General features: G+C 42.9%; 1 protein-coding gene across 1 annotated transcript; it reads left to right on the top strand.

Annotated features, from left to right (window-relative positions):
- The first annotated feature begins 989 nt into the window (after positions 1 to 989).
- On the top strand, positions 990 to 11,490 carry SPRYD7 (SPRY domain containing 7). The gene is made up of 5 exons (XM_050333443.1): positions 990 to 1,124; positions 2,364 to 2,480; positions 5,322 to 5,488; positions 7,132 to 7,234; positions 10,393 to 11,490. Exons 1-5 carry the CDS (start codon positions 1,019 to 1,021, stop codon positions 10,488 to 10,490), a joined length of 591 nt encoding a protein of 196 aa, XP_050189400.1. The 5' UTR covers positions 990 to 1,018; the 3' UTR covers positions 10,491 to 11,490.
- The last annotated feature ends 3,745 nt before the right edge of the window (positions 11,491 to 15,235 follow it).

Raw genomic sequence — 15,235 nt, 5'->3', positions numbered from 1 at the left:
TTCTAGATCAGCAGCTTATGGCACAACACTTATTGGGTATTTTTCTGTAGAGAAATAAAAATGTGAAGTAGGCACAGGTGGGCTTCTATAGCCATCTTATCACTATTTACTGTGTTTGTTATAGCCCCTGTTCTGAATGCTGCATGTGACGTAGGGATGCAGAAATGGGTGTAGAAATGCTTGTATAATCCAAAGGCCACAAGCTACAGCTTTTTTAATTACATGGCATTCTGCCTCTGTGAAATGGACACAAATCTGGTCCCCAAACTGTGTTTTGAAAAACAAAACCGGTAAGCGCAACGCTAGCACGCTGGCTTTTCACCGTGGCAGTCTTTTGCAGTAGAGTTTAACCAAGTAAATAATGAAATAATACACTCTTCCAAACCTTTTGAACAGATGAGGAAGTACTCTAGAAGCAAACAGTGCCCAAACCACTCAGGGTTAAACCTCGCTACAGCCGGACAGGTCTGGAAGTTGAGGAGAAAGGGCAGCTCAAAGGTGCACCTGCCAGGCCCGGCTGTGCAAACCTTTCACTTCAGTGAGCCCTGTCTCTTCTGACTTTTCTAAGATAGAATTGAAAAATAAAAAAGGGGAGGGGGAGGGAGGCACCAGAAGTAACTGGGATTCCTGTGACTTGGCGCCGGGAATAACCGACCAGTAAATTTCCACGAAGGAGTTCATTCCCGTGTGCGAACTTCACGGAGGCGATACCCACCACCTGCCCCTCACGACCGATGTCCTTCATGTGCACGTACATACGTACAAACCGCCCTTTAGGAGACTGTGCCGGTCTCCTCACGCCACCGCCGAGAAACAAGAGCAGCAGCCTGTCGGCTGCACTCCTTTTCCACTAAATTTCCCCTTTCGGAGGAAAGACGGGGCTTTAACGTTGCGTTAGCTGCTTTCCAAACCCTCGCCCTCACTCCCGCTGCCCGCCCGCCATGTCGCGCCGGGGTGGTGGGCAGGGCGGGGCGGTGGCGGCCGTTGCGCCTGCGCGGCGCGGCGGGTGCGGCCGGTCATGGCCGCCTCCGTGTTCTGCTGCTTCTCGTGGTGCCGCGATGGCGGCGCCGGGCACATCCCGCTCAAGGAGATGCCGGCGGTGCACCTGGACACGCAGCGCATGGGTGAGCGCGGCGGGGCACGGCCGGCGCTCGGCGGCGGGCGGCTCCCCGGCGGGGCAGGGCCGCAGCCCCAGGGGCGCGGCGCGGGGTAACCGCTGGGAAAGTCGCTTTTTTGGCGACTTGTTTAGCAGGATTTGGCGGTTTTTAGGGAGAGGGGAAAAAAAAGAAAAAGAAAGCGTCTCTTTGGCTTAAACTGAAGGTGATCAGCACAATGAGGATGTGGGGGTGCGCCTCGGTCTCGGGGGTAGTCCGAGGGGGACAGGCAGCCCGACAAGGTGGTCCGGGTCAGAGCCGAGGGGACGAGTTCACCGAATCACAGGATCAACCGGGTTGGAAAAGACCTCCGAGATCAAGCCCAACCTATGACCGAACAGCACCGTGCCAGCTAGACCGTGGCACTGAGTGCCACGTCCAGTCTTTCCTTAAACACCTCCAGGGACGGTGACTCCACCTCCAGTGATGGCAGTGAAGATGCTGAAGGAACCAGGCCGTGCAGAGTCTTGTCCACGCCGCTCGTTTGAGCGTTGTCCTTAGGATGAGCTAGCCACAAAACCATGCCCGGGCTTTGTTGAGGACAGAAGTGGTCTGGGCCAGCAGCACCAGAGCTGGTGTAAGAGCTAGGAGTAATGGATTGGATAGAGTCCAGTGCTTGAGCATCACTATTAACAACTGTCTCCCGTGTACTTGACCGCAGTGCCTAAAGATGAAGTCTTACAATGGAGAAGGAAAACTCCCTTTTTTTCCCTCTGTATTGACAGGCACATTTCAAATAAAAAGATTATTCCATAGAATGACTAAACACCTTGCAATTCCGTCAATCATTTCTACCCAATATGCTTTTCCTTCTTGTTGCAGAATGTTTTTTCTCCGATGTTAGAGACAGAGTACAGGGCTTTGGTCCCACAGTGAACCCTTTCTGACTAAATTGTAAGTTATGCTTCTGATGTGGTTAAGCAAAAGTTGTAATCAGCATGGTGCCATAAAGCCCAGGAGGTGAAAATTAGATCAGCGTATAGATTTTAAATAAATAAACCCTAGTGGAAAGATGAACTAGCCTGTAAACAGCCTTCGTTCTCTTACTTCAAAGTGTGGCCCATCATCATAATTCTTACAGACTAATGAAGTTTGTACTTGGGGCAGAAAGAACAAAAACTGTTTTCAATGTTTAGGGCTTTGAGGGCTGCTTCCAGACTTCTAAAAATTCTCTGAAGTTTTGTGGGTTGTTTTTTTTCCTTCTTGCAGGAACAGATGTTGTCATTGTTAAAAATGGCAGAAGAATATGTGGCACAGGAGGCTGCTTAGCCAATGCACCTTTGCATCAGAACAAGAGCTATTTCGAGTTTAAAATCCAGTCCACAGGTTAGTCAGCAAAAAATATACAACCTTAAACTTAGAAGGTATGTCACGTAGCCTGCTGGTGGTCATATCTCAAATGCTCAACATATGCATCTTTTTAATTGCATCCTTGAACTTGCGAACATTGGAGAGTGTTATAAGTTGTCATGGCATAAAAGGAAATTTAAATTTTTTTTAACCATGACTCCGAAATACTAAAAAGGATGGTAAGTATACTGCTAAAGTGCAAATACTAAATCCCCACGTTGTTTTGTATACTGTTATATGCATGTTTTTCAGTGGGCGTATTTTAGAAATGTTTTAGCTAGATAGATGCTTATGACCCCATAAAACACTGTAGTTATGATTTTTTTTTAATAGTGCATTTTATCCAGTGATATTTGCAGCTATTTTTCTGCCTTCCTTTGCTTTTAATATGCTCTGTGTTTGCCCAAGCCAGGGTAACACGCTTTGTACTACCCTTTGCTCTTCAAATCAAATGTGCAGCACTTGTTCCAACACTGCCTTATCTAGAGGAGCCTTTCAGCACCCTGTTTCTTTTTGCTTTTACTGATGCAGTCAGCCTCACTAGTATAGAGAGCACTCCAGGCTTGCCTGTATTCTAGCATTAAAAATCAGCCTGTATTTTTAAGAACAACAGGCAACGTGAAAATGAAGCAGCTCTTTCCCTAAATGTGTAGTGGGAGGGAAGAAAAAGGTAAATGCTAGTCCAGAGACAGGCCTTTTGATACCAGCTGCAGCTTGGTGCTGACATGTTTTGGGTAAGGGTTGTTTGCATTCAGTTGGGATTAGAGTGCAGGCAGTGTGAACACAGGTCTGTCCACAGCAGCTTGCAGTCAAATGAGTTGTTTAGTTTTAGGCTACATGTAATCCCTTATCAATATTAACTTGGCAATTTTTGTTTCCTTTATGTTGGGGGAAGAATCCATTGCAGCTGTTGTTCATTTATGGTCTTTATTCGCACAGATATGGTATCCATGTTCTTACACTTGAGAAACACGGGCAGTAAACTCTCCTGGTCGCTGTGAGCCATGTCTCATCTATTCCTGTGCCCCAAGGCAGGAGAACTGTAGATGACTTAACGAAAATTTCCAGAAATATCCCTGAACAATCTATTAGGGGTTATCTGCAGGGTCCCCTGACTACTGGAAAGTTTTCTGAAGGATAATCACACTCTTGCCCTTTTCATTCTGGGCATGTAAGTGTTAGAATAAATTGTTCTGCAATTTTTGTCTTTTTAAATTAATTTTTTTACATTTTTTGCCTCCTTTTAGTCTTCTGGAGATTAAACAGTTCCAGTTTGTTGGGGTTTTTTCATTGTCTTCTTCTAGATGAAATTTTTACACTTTTGAGTGGTTTTGTAGTTTCTTCCGCAATATCTCTAATTGCCCTAATTTGTCTTGAGATATGATGCTTAAAATGGATGCTCTGCTCCAGCTGCAGCAGCAGTAGATGTCCTTGATCTGCTGTACATATCAGTATGTCTGCCTTACACATGCCACACATCCAGTTTTTCATGGCAGAAGGGCCCAGACTCGTGCTCAGCATGTGCTCTGTGATAAACCCCCAAACCATATTCTGTGAACTGGTTACCAAGCCAGTGCTGTATTTGTGCCACTTACTGTTCCTACTTACCTGCTCTTCTTTATAATTCATAAAAAGCTGATGCACTTTCCTTATTTCGGGCCTCTTAACCACTTTGTTAGGATCATTTTAAATTTGAGGGTCCTCTGAAGAGCTTGAAGTCCTGTGAGGCTGGGATTGGCAGCATGTTTAATAAGCACATCGTCATGTTATCCATGTAATTGATGAAAAAAAGAATGCAGAACGGTATCTGACCTTGTGCATTCAATGCAAAACCTCAAACCACACTTGAGTCATCGTTTTTGATTTGACAGGGTGCTACTGATGAGTAATCCTGGAATAGTTTTCTAACCACTCGTGCCTTCATATTGCTGTAACTGTCTAGACCATGTTTTCATCATTTGACTATTTCAGTGTTGTATGAGTTTCAAAAACATTACCAAATTGAGATCTATCATACTTTCTACACTTTCTTCTTTTTCCATAAGACTGATCTAGCTAGCTAGTTACAATTCTCTGGATCTTTCTTTTTCAGGATAGATGCCACTCTTGTGGCTGCTTGAACTGGGTCTGGCCAGGATGGAGTTAATTTTCTTCACAGCAGCTGCTGTGGTGCTGTGTTCTAGATCTGTGACCAAAACAATGCTGATAACACACTAATGTTTTAGCTATTGCTGAGCAGTGTTTGCACAGCATCAAGGCTGTTTCTCTCTCTTTCTCACTCTGCCCCTCCAGTGGTAAGATTAGGGTTGCACAAGAGGTTGGGAAGGGACATAAGCAGGTGGATGACCCAAACTAACTAAAGAGATATTCCATACCACATACTGTCATGCTCAGGCTAAAAATGGGAGAGGAGGGGATTTACAGAGGTTAGCCATCTTTTGCATGGGAATTGGCTGGGCATCGGTCTACCCATGGGAGGTGGTGAGTGATTGCCATAGCATCACTTCGGTTTGATTTCTTTTTCTTCTGCTTATTAAACAGTTTTTATCTTTAGCCACAAGTTTTCTGGGTTTTACTCTTCCTTTCCTCTTCCTTTGCTCCACTGGGGCCTGTGGGGGGAAAGGAGTGACTGGCTGGATGGTGCTTAACTGCCTACCAGAGCTAACCCACAACAGCTCTGGTATTTCCAGGAGATAGTTACTGGTAGTACCATCATGGTACTAGTTAAAATTCTTTATGCTGTCCTGCTTCAGTCAGATAGTCTTCGAAAGAATGTTTGGGGTTTTTTTTCCTTACCGTGTTCATGTCACATTTTAGGGATTTGGGGTATTGGAGTTGCAACCCAGAAAGCAAACTTGAATCAAATTCCACTTGGTCGGGATGTCCACAGCCTGGTGATGAGAAATGATGGAGCTCTCTACTACAACAATGAGGAGAAAAATAGGCTACCAGCAAACAACCTTCCTCAGGAGGGCGATGTGGTGGTGAGTTTCTTAAGGCTTTGTTACTTCCTCAGCTGCTACTGAATGCCTCTTATTTACAGCTCTGTGGCCATACTGACTGTTTCAGTCAAATTGTTCAGCTTGCATCTCTCTGTGTGAAAAGTGCTGATATAAACTCCCGTTGTCTTTGAACGGGGCAGCTGCCTCGATATTGGTGGACTTCACTGATTGATATGTAGGTATTGATATGTTCTGAATGAGGGATGGACTTAACTGGGGTTTGAGAAGTAGTCTTCAATGCCCATTTGCAGTATCTACCTGACAGATAACTCCCATCACAAGGATCCTGTACTGCTTGAGATGGGACCTCCCTGAACAGATAATGTGCTGGAATGCATTACATGGCTATGCACCATGCCCAGCTGAACTCATAGCTAACTGGTTAATGATTAGAAGGACAGAGCAGAGATAGGTCCTGGGTGATAAATTTATTGGGTTTTTTAGCAAAACTTTTGTAGGGAAAAAGAGATATTAAGTGGGGAGGGTGTAATGTTCCCTGGGAAAATGATTAAGAATGAGGGAAAATGGAGAATCCTTTTTTTTTTTTGTACCTTACTATTCCAAAAAAATCTTAAAATTACTTTGTTTGTGAATTTGTGTTTTTAGGGCTGTTATTTCCTCCATGTCCTCTTACAGATGTATTTTCAAAAGTACATGGGAGCAACGTAGTGAAATTTAGACCATTTATCACTACTACTTTTTTGCGCTGTGTAACCTTGCCTTTATGTAGCAATGGTTAGAAATGTCATCCTTAAAAACTCCGAACATCTCCATGCTTACCCACAGATACTATGCTGTTCTTTTAATCCCCTTCTGAAAGTGTTTTTTGGAGAGCTGCAGACTGCTTCAGTTTTTGGTCAACTTGTGTAGCTTCAACTAAACACAGAAAAGTAGCTGATGTGTTACTGCTTACTCCCCAGTTTCCATAAATTTCAATTTATTTTGATTTATTTACAATTTATTTTCTGTCACGAAAATAGATTTCTGAAGTTCTAAATGACAGCACAAATTGTCACACTCAGCCATACCAAAGCAGTGAGAAAAATCCTTTAGCTAACAGATAAGTAAGTTATTACCCTGTTAGTGTTTGCTTGCTGCTGTGTAGTCAGCATATTTCTAGTGTTGTGTATGAAACCGCGGTCTGTTGCTGCCGGCAGAGTAAATGAGCTGAGAGACGTTCCTATATGGAAGCATGGAAAGATAAACTTGATTCATAGCATCACCATTTCTTAGAGTTATTTCCATGAGAAGATATAAACAAGAAGACTGCAAACTACTACCTAATATTCGAAATCATTGAAAATCTTGTGTATCTCTAACACAGTGAAGAACACTTTGGAAATATGTTTTGTAAACTTAGTAAGATGCAATCTGCAGCGCACAGTACTGTGCTGCCTCCAAACTGAATGGGTGTTAAGGAGTCCTGACTATTTGAAAATGCAAATGTTATAAGTCATTTATTAACTTCTAATTGTTTGCAGGAATGAAGTGAGATTCTCTAGGATGCTGTGGTTTTCATAACCGTGTTAAGATTTGCCTGTAGCTAAGAAAGCTAAATTAAGTAGCAGTCTTATGCATATAAACTTGTTGATCCTTTTTTTTTGTTAATTTTCTTTATTTTGTAGGGCATTACGTATGACCATGTAGAATTAAATGTATATTTAAATGGGAAGAACATGCATTGTCCAGCTTCAGGAATCAGGGGGACTGTCTATCCAGTGGTCTATGGTAAGTCAGAGATTTTCAAACTGTTTCATAGTATGGACAGTACTCTGTCTTGTGAGCCACGTCTTCTTCTCACTTTAGTGGAACACACACATCAGTTGTTTATTCTTGACAACTACAACCATTAATTACATGAAAATGCAAACCTAGGAAATTAGAAAAGTATATTTTCACCTCATTCTTAATGCTGTTTAATAGGAAAAAAAGCACTTACATTGTCCACATCCAGCAAGCTGGGGAGTTGCTGCATTCAGTGTAAAAGTTGCCAGGTAAAAAAACTGTGAAGCAGATTTACAAAAAAAAAGAAAAACAACAGGTTTGAGCTAATGTAGACTTGTGATCTAATCTGATTTATCTTTGAAGCTTGTCATTTGTGCCTTTTAATTTCACATACTTCGTAAGTGCATTCAGTGTTACATAGGAATAGAATTGCTGTTTGTATTTTCTTATGACAGTAATAACTTTAATGTAGTGCTGGTACAGCTGCTTGCTGTGTGGTGGTGCAGCTCTTTGCTGCTACACCAAATTTATGCCTAGTTTTGAAATCCAGCAATTGGTGAGCAACTTATGGGAGCTGTTTTGCAAGCAACCACGAATATAACACAGCAATTTTGAACAGGAAACAAATACCATATCGAATTAATCACTGCCTAGGCACTTTAAAAAACAAATATGAATGATGGAAGCTGGAATTTGGCCAAGTCATATTAAAATTTTACTCTTCCAGAAGCTGGTGGTAATTTTGTAGTTCCCAAGCAGTCAGAATTTAACATCTCATCTGTAAGGCAGCACTTCTCTAGCTCAGTGCATAGTCGGTGCTACACTCTGGGTTGACATGTAAGTTACAGAAACTGATAACTGCTCACCATGTTCCCACTATTACACCTACAGCCACGGTAGAGTTACAGAAGGGGTCAGGTTGGAAGGGACCATTGGAGGTCGTCTGGTTCAACCTCCCTGCTCAGCAGGGTCCCCTAGAGCACGTTGCTCAGGATTGTGTCCAGACGGTTCTTGAATATCTCCAGTGAAGGAGACTCCACAACCTCTCTGGGCAGCCTGTTGCAGTGCTCAGTCACCCACACAATAAAGAAGTTCTTCCTCGTGTTCAGGTGGAACTTCCTCTGAATCAGTTTCTTCTTGTCATTTCTTGTCCTATTGCTTGGCACCACTGAGAAAAGCCTGGCTCCATCCTCCTGGCAGCCTCCCTTCAAATACTTACAGGCATTGATGAGGTCCCTCTCCATTGTCTTTTCCTGAGGCTGAACAGGCCCATCTCCCTCAGCCTTTCCTTGTAAGAGAGATACTCCAGTCCCTTAAAACTCTTCATAGGCTTCTGCTGGACCTGCTCCAGGAGCTGCATCTTCAGTTTATCTTTATTCCTATGTGAGCCTCATCTAAGTAGTAACCTCTTCCAAAATAATTTTGCTATTGAGATACCACTAGCTATGTGATGGGGATAATTTTTCAATTTCGTGGTGCGTTCCTAATGAACTGTTGGCATGTTCCCATTTATGTCTTGATACATTTGTAATACTGAATTTTATGAACAGAAAGATTTGAACTCCAGATGTATTCTAGAACCTTTGAAGTCTATAAATGTAGCTGACGAATTACGTATTTCCAAGCCATTAGAGTGGAAATTGGTTTATATGGTCATGTCGTGATGTGTTCTTAGGCCACGTGATGGCGCTGCTAAAATGCTGTGGCAGCTCCGTGTGCAAGAACCGATCATTGCATCTTCCCTGTATTTTGGTAGAGGTGTTGCATAGCGTGAAGAATGAAGATTACTTTCAGAAAACATTTGGTAGCATGTAGGTTTAGCCTGCTGTAAACCATTTTTTTCCTCAGACTAAGGAAGTTCCATGCCTGGGGAATGCAGTGACCTTTTACTGCCAGGCCCTTATTATCATCTTCCACAAGTGGGCATAATTTCATCATAATTATCATGTCTCCTACGTAGGGCTGTAACAATTGAAGCCTACAGACTGCCTTCGTGCGGTAGTTACTTTAACTTTAACTATAAATGTCCTTAATTTAATGTGAACAAACAGCTTCTGGTCATGTGAAAGGATGTGGCCATAGAGAACATTTACCCTATTCAGACTAGAGCTGTAGATATGTTTTTAAAAGAAGCATGGTAGATGAGGCAAACACAGCGTCAAGGTTGAGAACGTGAAAGAGAAAAATGGACTTAAAGAGTACGCAGCTGTACTTCAGGCACTTTCATGGAAGCGAGATGCAAACACTGCATAAGTACTACAGAACTGTACAAATACACTGATATGAATTTTAACTGAGCCTGGGAGGGAAAAATTCTGACCTTGGCTCTGAGGTAGCGAAATTCCAAAACACAGAGATGAAGCTCTTCTGGTGTGAACTAATGTTGCTAGTGTGCCAGGTTCATCTCAGGCATTGTCTCTGAAAGGGATTTTGCTTTTCTGACTGGTTGGATATTTCAGTTTGCTGCTGAAATACAGCAAAGCTTTGCTCTGAAAATACTCAGCTGTTTCTTTTTTATATTCTGTGTTGAAAGTAATGTTGCAGGTAGCTAAATTTTGCAGGGAGTCCAAAGCTAGGAGAAGTTTTGTAAATAAACATTAACTTCCCACTTTTCAGAAGCAGTCAGAGCAGCTCTCTTTGTATCACATGTTAAAAACACATGGTCTGACACCAACCACTGCAGACATCTGAAACCTTGTAAACCTCCAAAACCCCAATATAAACAGCTGAAACTCCAGCAGAATCAAGAAGTGGACAGAAAAATATGCACCTGACGAGGTGACATCCCTGCAGTGTGTATCTGGTAGTGTCCTTACTCTGTAGACTTCTGGAGAAATAGAGTAGAAAATTTGGAGAGAGTAGCCTGAAGCCCTGCTAGCACTCCCAGTGAAAACAGGTGTAGCTTTCTTGTTGACTTCACCGAGGACCATTACAGACTAAAGTAAACAGCAGAAAAAAAAGATGGTTTGCTCTCCTGGGGTATGTGTAGGGCTCTAGCAAATTCATTGAAGAGATTTCTTTCAGTTGCATATACGTAATGAATGTATTGAAGAAATTCTCTGTGGTTTGATCATAAGATACAGTCTAATAAGATGGTGTAATAGAGGATCAAACTGTAAGTGTTCCTTCTCTAATTCCTTCCTTTTGGTTCTCTTCTGCAGTTGATGACAGTGCCATTCTGGATTGTCAGTTCAGTGAATTTTACCATACACCTCCACCGGGGTTTGAAAAGATCCTCTTTGAGCAGCAAATCTTCTGAATGTCTTCATATTGAAAATTTGCACCCTGCACTGTTACAAAAGCTTTGTCATCTTAAAGCTTCACTTTACTTTCAGGAAACATATCTATATTTTTAGTAAGTATTTGTGACTTTTGTCTGCAGAATAAATATGTTAACTGCAACACCAGGTAAATGTGTTGCAACTGTGAGTTTTCTGGCAATGTTTTGTGATTGAAAATGAGTGTTTTGGGGCAGGGTTTTTCTCCGATTTGTACTTGATGCATAAGGAGACTAAGGGATATTACTGCCGTCAGTATTACATTCAGTACTTTGAATGAACTGGAGCTCTGTAAGACAAATAGTTCTTATGCATATGATAGCTACGGAGATGTATAGTTCTCATGACTTTTTTTTCCACCAACTTTTTTCTCACAGGAATTATGTAATTTGTCTAAAGGCTGTACTGTGTTTCTAGTCTGTGATCTGGAGTCTCCCAGTTGTGCATAATGACTAATAATACAATGGCATAACTAGCAGCTAGATACTTTTGTTTTGCAAGGTGTAGATTAATCCATTCCCTCAATCTTAGACCAGCAAATACAATTCACCTATTTCTCCTAGCTTTTCATTTGCTTTCATTGTGACCAAAAAAAAAAGAAAAAGAATATTTTCTAGTAATACTTTTTTGCTGAACCTTAAAAAGTAAACCTAAACACTACTTGTGTTTTTGAGGGCCACCATGCTCTGGTTACTCTGGTAGGAGAGTATAAGTACAGATCAGCTCAACTTGGGTATGCAAAGAGCCAGGTGAAGGGTCGTGTTATGGTGAAGCCTTACATCTAAACTGTAAATTAGATTATTCTCTTCTGGAATAGCATATTTAATTTCTTCATGGATCATTTATAAATGGCAAAGACATTGTTCTAAAATGTGATGCCCTGGAATATACATTGTGAGATGCTTTTCTTCCCCTCTTGTCATGTTTAATATACTTCATAGAAGAATTTTTATTGTAAAAAAAAAAAATCTTCATACTGAATGTTTGTGTTTTGGTTTTGGCTCTTCCTGGGTTAATGCGTTTGCATAAATAATTTTATTTAAATATTTTTAGAAATTACCTTATTCTGAAATTTTCAAATATAAACAGCCTTCTCAAAGCCTTTCACCTTAGGATTTACTGTGTCCGTTCCTAATTCTGTGGCCTGTGTTTTCCTTTCTTTTAGCCTTGCTGTCACATGACAGTGTTGAGTAGAACTTTTCAACCTGAAAGGAATGATGCCCTTGTCAGCACTATGGTATAAAACTCGGGAGATTAGACTGCAGTTTTATCATTTCCCTTTGAAATCTACTCAAATCAGAGTAGGGAATGAGAAATAAAACCTAAATCCTAAAACACCTTCCCCCCCACCCCTCCCTTCTTCCTGGGCTTAAATTTATTCCCAATTTGCTCTACCTTCTCTCTCCACAGCGGCGCAGAGGGACGGGGAATGGGGGCTATGGTCAGACACGTCTCTGCTGCTCCTTCCTTCTCATGGGGAGGACTCCTCACACTCTTCCCATGCACCAGCGTGGGTCCCTCCCATGGGAGAGAGTTCTCAACAATCTTCTCCAACATGAGTCCTTCCCACGGGCTGCAGTTCTTCATGAACTGTTCCAGTGTGAGTCCCTTCCACAGGGTGCAGTTCTTCAGGAGCAGACTGCTCCAGCACTGGGTCCATAGGTCTTGCCAGGAGCTTGTTCTGGGTCATAACCTCCTTTGGGCATCCAGCATCTACCTGCTCCAGAATGGGCTCCTCTACGGGGTGGAGGTGGATCTCTTTTCCACCATGGACCCCCATGGGCTGCAGGAGCACAGCTGCCTCACCATGGTCTGCACCACGGGCTGCAGGGGAATCTCTGCTCTGGCTCTTGGAGCATCTCCTGCCCCTCCTTCTTTACTGACCTTGGTGTCTGCAGGCCTGTTGCTCTCACGTATTCTCACTCCTGTCTCTGGCAGAAAGGATGCAGTTTTTTCCCTCCCACCATCTTAATCTGTTATCCCAGAGGCACTACCACTGTCCCTGCTGGGCTCGGCCTTGGACAGCAGCGTGCTTGTCTTGGAGCCAGCTGGCATTGGCTGTGTCAGACATGGCATCTTCCCATGGAAGCCACCCCTGTAGCCTCCTGCTACCAAAAGCTTGCCATAAAAACCAATACAGCTTCCACACAGCCTGAGCTTCAGATGTCTGACGCAGCCCTCTAAGTCCCAGGTTATAGGGATTGCCTGGGACCTCTCTCTGAGGCTGGGAAGAATTGTCCTCTGCCCTTTCAGAGATGTGCTGTTTTGGAGAATCTGTGCTGCCAACTGGAAGAGTTCAGGACTGTGAGCAGGCTGCACATCAGAGAACATGAAAGGGAGACAGATAGGATCTTCTCTGAGACTTAACAGCCTGAAGAGCCTCAGGCCCCATCTGCAACAGAGAAGATAGAAATTACTATCTCACACTATCAAGGTAAGCAAAACCTCTGGAGAAGGGGAGGGATAGAAGCTGGTGACTTCTGGCACCAAGAAGAAAGTTCCTGCCACACCTAAGGGCTTACAGCTGCAAAACAGGCTCACTGCCCTCTTAGTTGAAGAGGAGCTGGATGAGCCCTCAAGCAAAGAACCTGGACAGTATCAGAAGTGACTAGAGAGCTGTGAGGGCAGTAGTCACAGGCATGGGGGCCCAGGTGGTGGACTCCATCTTGCCAGTGAGGGGAAAGGGAGTAAGGAGGAAGGGGGGACTTAATAGGACAAGTCAATAATTAACTGCAGAACTAGTGTTGACAAATATACCATAAGATCCTTATAGGCAAGTTGCTGGAAAAGCAGACAGTGAGGTGGACTGAAAACTAGCTGAATAGCCAGGCCCAGAGTGTGGTCATTGCTATAAAGTTTAGTTGGAGTCTAGTAATTAGCAGTATACCCTAGGGTCAGTACTGGGTCCAGTCCCCTTTGAAATCCTCATTAATGTTCTGGAAGATGAGGCAGAGCGTACCCTCAGCAAGTTTGCAGAGGACACAAACCTGGGAGGATTGGCTGTTATTCCAGAGGGTTGTTCTGCCGTTCAGAGGGACCACAGCAGGCTGGAGAAACAGACTGGCAGGAACCTTGTGAAGTTCAAGAAGTAGTGCAAAATCCTGCAATTGGGGAGAAACAACCTCAGGCACCAGTACATCCTGGGGGCTATCCATGTGGGAAGCAGCTTGACAGAAAAGGACCTTGGTGGACAATGATTTGGACATGAGACAGCAATGTGTCCTTGCAGCAAAGAAAGGAAATGGCATCCTGGGCTGCATTAGCCAAAATATTGCCAGCAGGTCGAGTTGATCTTTAGCCTCTCCTCAGCCCTGGTGAGGCCACACTTGGAGTGCTGTGTTCAGTTCTCGGCTTTTTGGTACAAGAGAGACATTGACATACTGGAGAGAGACTGAAGAATTGCCACAAATGATTAAGGGACTGAAGCATCTCTGCTATGAGGAAAAGCTGGGAAAGGTTGGACTGTTTAGCCTGGAGAAGAGAAGGCTCAGGGGAGTCTGATCAATGCATTTAGATACCTGAAGGGAGGGTGAAAAGAATGCAGAGCCCAGGCTCTTTCGAGTGGTGCACAGTGACAGGACTAGAGGCAATGGGCACAAACCTGAAATGCAACAGATTCCCAGGACTAGGGGCAATGGGCAGAAACAAATGCAGGAGGTGCCCTCTGAACATTGGGAAACATTTTTTTCTGTCAGGGTGACTGCGCACTGACACAGCTTGTCCAGACTGGTTGTGGAGTCTCCATCCACAGAGATATTCAAAAGTCAACTGGTTGTGTTCCTGGGAATCTGGGTCTAGGTGGCCCCGCTGGAGCAGAAGGGTTGGACCAGATGACAACTGGAAGTCCCTTCCCAACTCAACCAGTCTGTGACTCTTCCTTGAGGTGACATAGGTGACGTTGCTATGCTAGTTGACACATCCGATAATGTTTCTGTAATCAAGTTTGTCGCTTTTCAAACTTGATTATATATATATATATACACACATATAAATAAAAGGAAAGGGAAGGCTAAAAGGAAAGGGAAAGCGTGTGTCCTTTTTCCTTTTGATATCTTTCAGTAATGCCTTCAACAGAGGTTCTTTGCCATGAAAGACTGCTGAGATGAAAGTGCTTCTTGTGGAATTACATTTCTCACATTCATGGGGAAAGGAGGAAGTATTTTAAAGAGTTCTTATCACTTTATCTAATTGCATCCAGCAAACAATTTTTATTGAAGACTGCTGTAATTAGGAATATTTAACAGTAAAAGCTGGCACCTTGAGCTTAACATAGACTTGATTTAAAATAGAGAGAAGGCTGTCTTCATCAAAGCTGGTGTTTGAAATGGAAAACATTTTGGTAAACATAAAATACTCAAAATAGCTGCTCCATTCACCAAAAATATAGAAATAACCTGCTTTTATAACTCAAAGTTACTAATTTCTCATCCTAAACAGAGTAAGATGCATTTGTAATAGTGTGCAGTGTAACTACATCTCTTCTTTAAAAATCAGAAAACTTCTTGTTTGATAATAAGTGACACAGGGAAACTCTACAAAGGGGAGGGGTAAATAAAAGACTATTATAATATATTTATTAAAATGTCATGGTTTAGGAATGGTATTCTCCAATTTACTAGTCCCACTAAAACCAGCTGCTCACTTCGCTCTCCTCCTCCCATTGGAAGCACAAAAGGCAAAGATTGCAGATTGAGATAAGAACAATTTACTGGAAACAGCAGTGAGG

Source organism: Myiozetetes cayanensis, unplaced genomic scaffold (genome assembly GCF_022539395.1).
Source record: "Myiozetetes cayanensis isolate MyiCay16 unplaced genomic scaffold, myiCay2020 scf5-8, whole genome shotgun sequence".
Lineage (NCBI taxonomy): Eukaryota > Metazoa > Chordata > Aves > Passeriformes > Tyrannidae > Myiozetetes > Myiozetetes cayanensis.
This window is presented reverse-complemented; position numbering and strand designations above follow the sequence as displayed.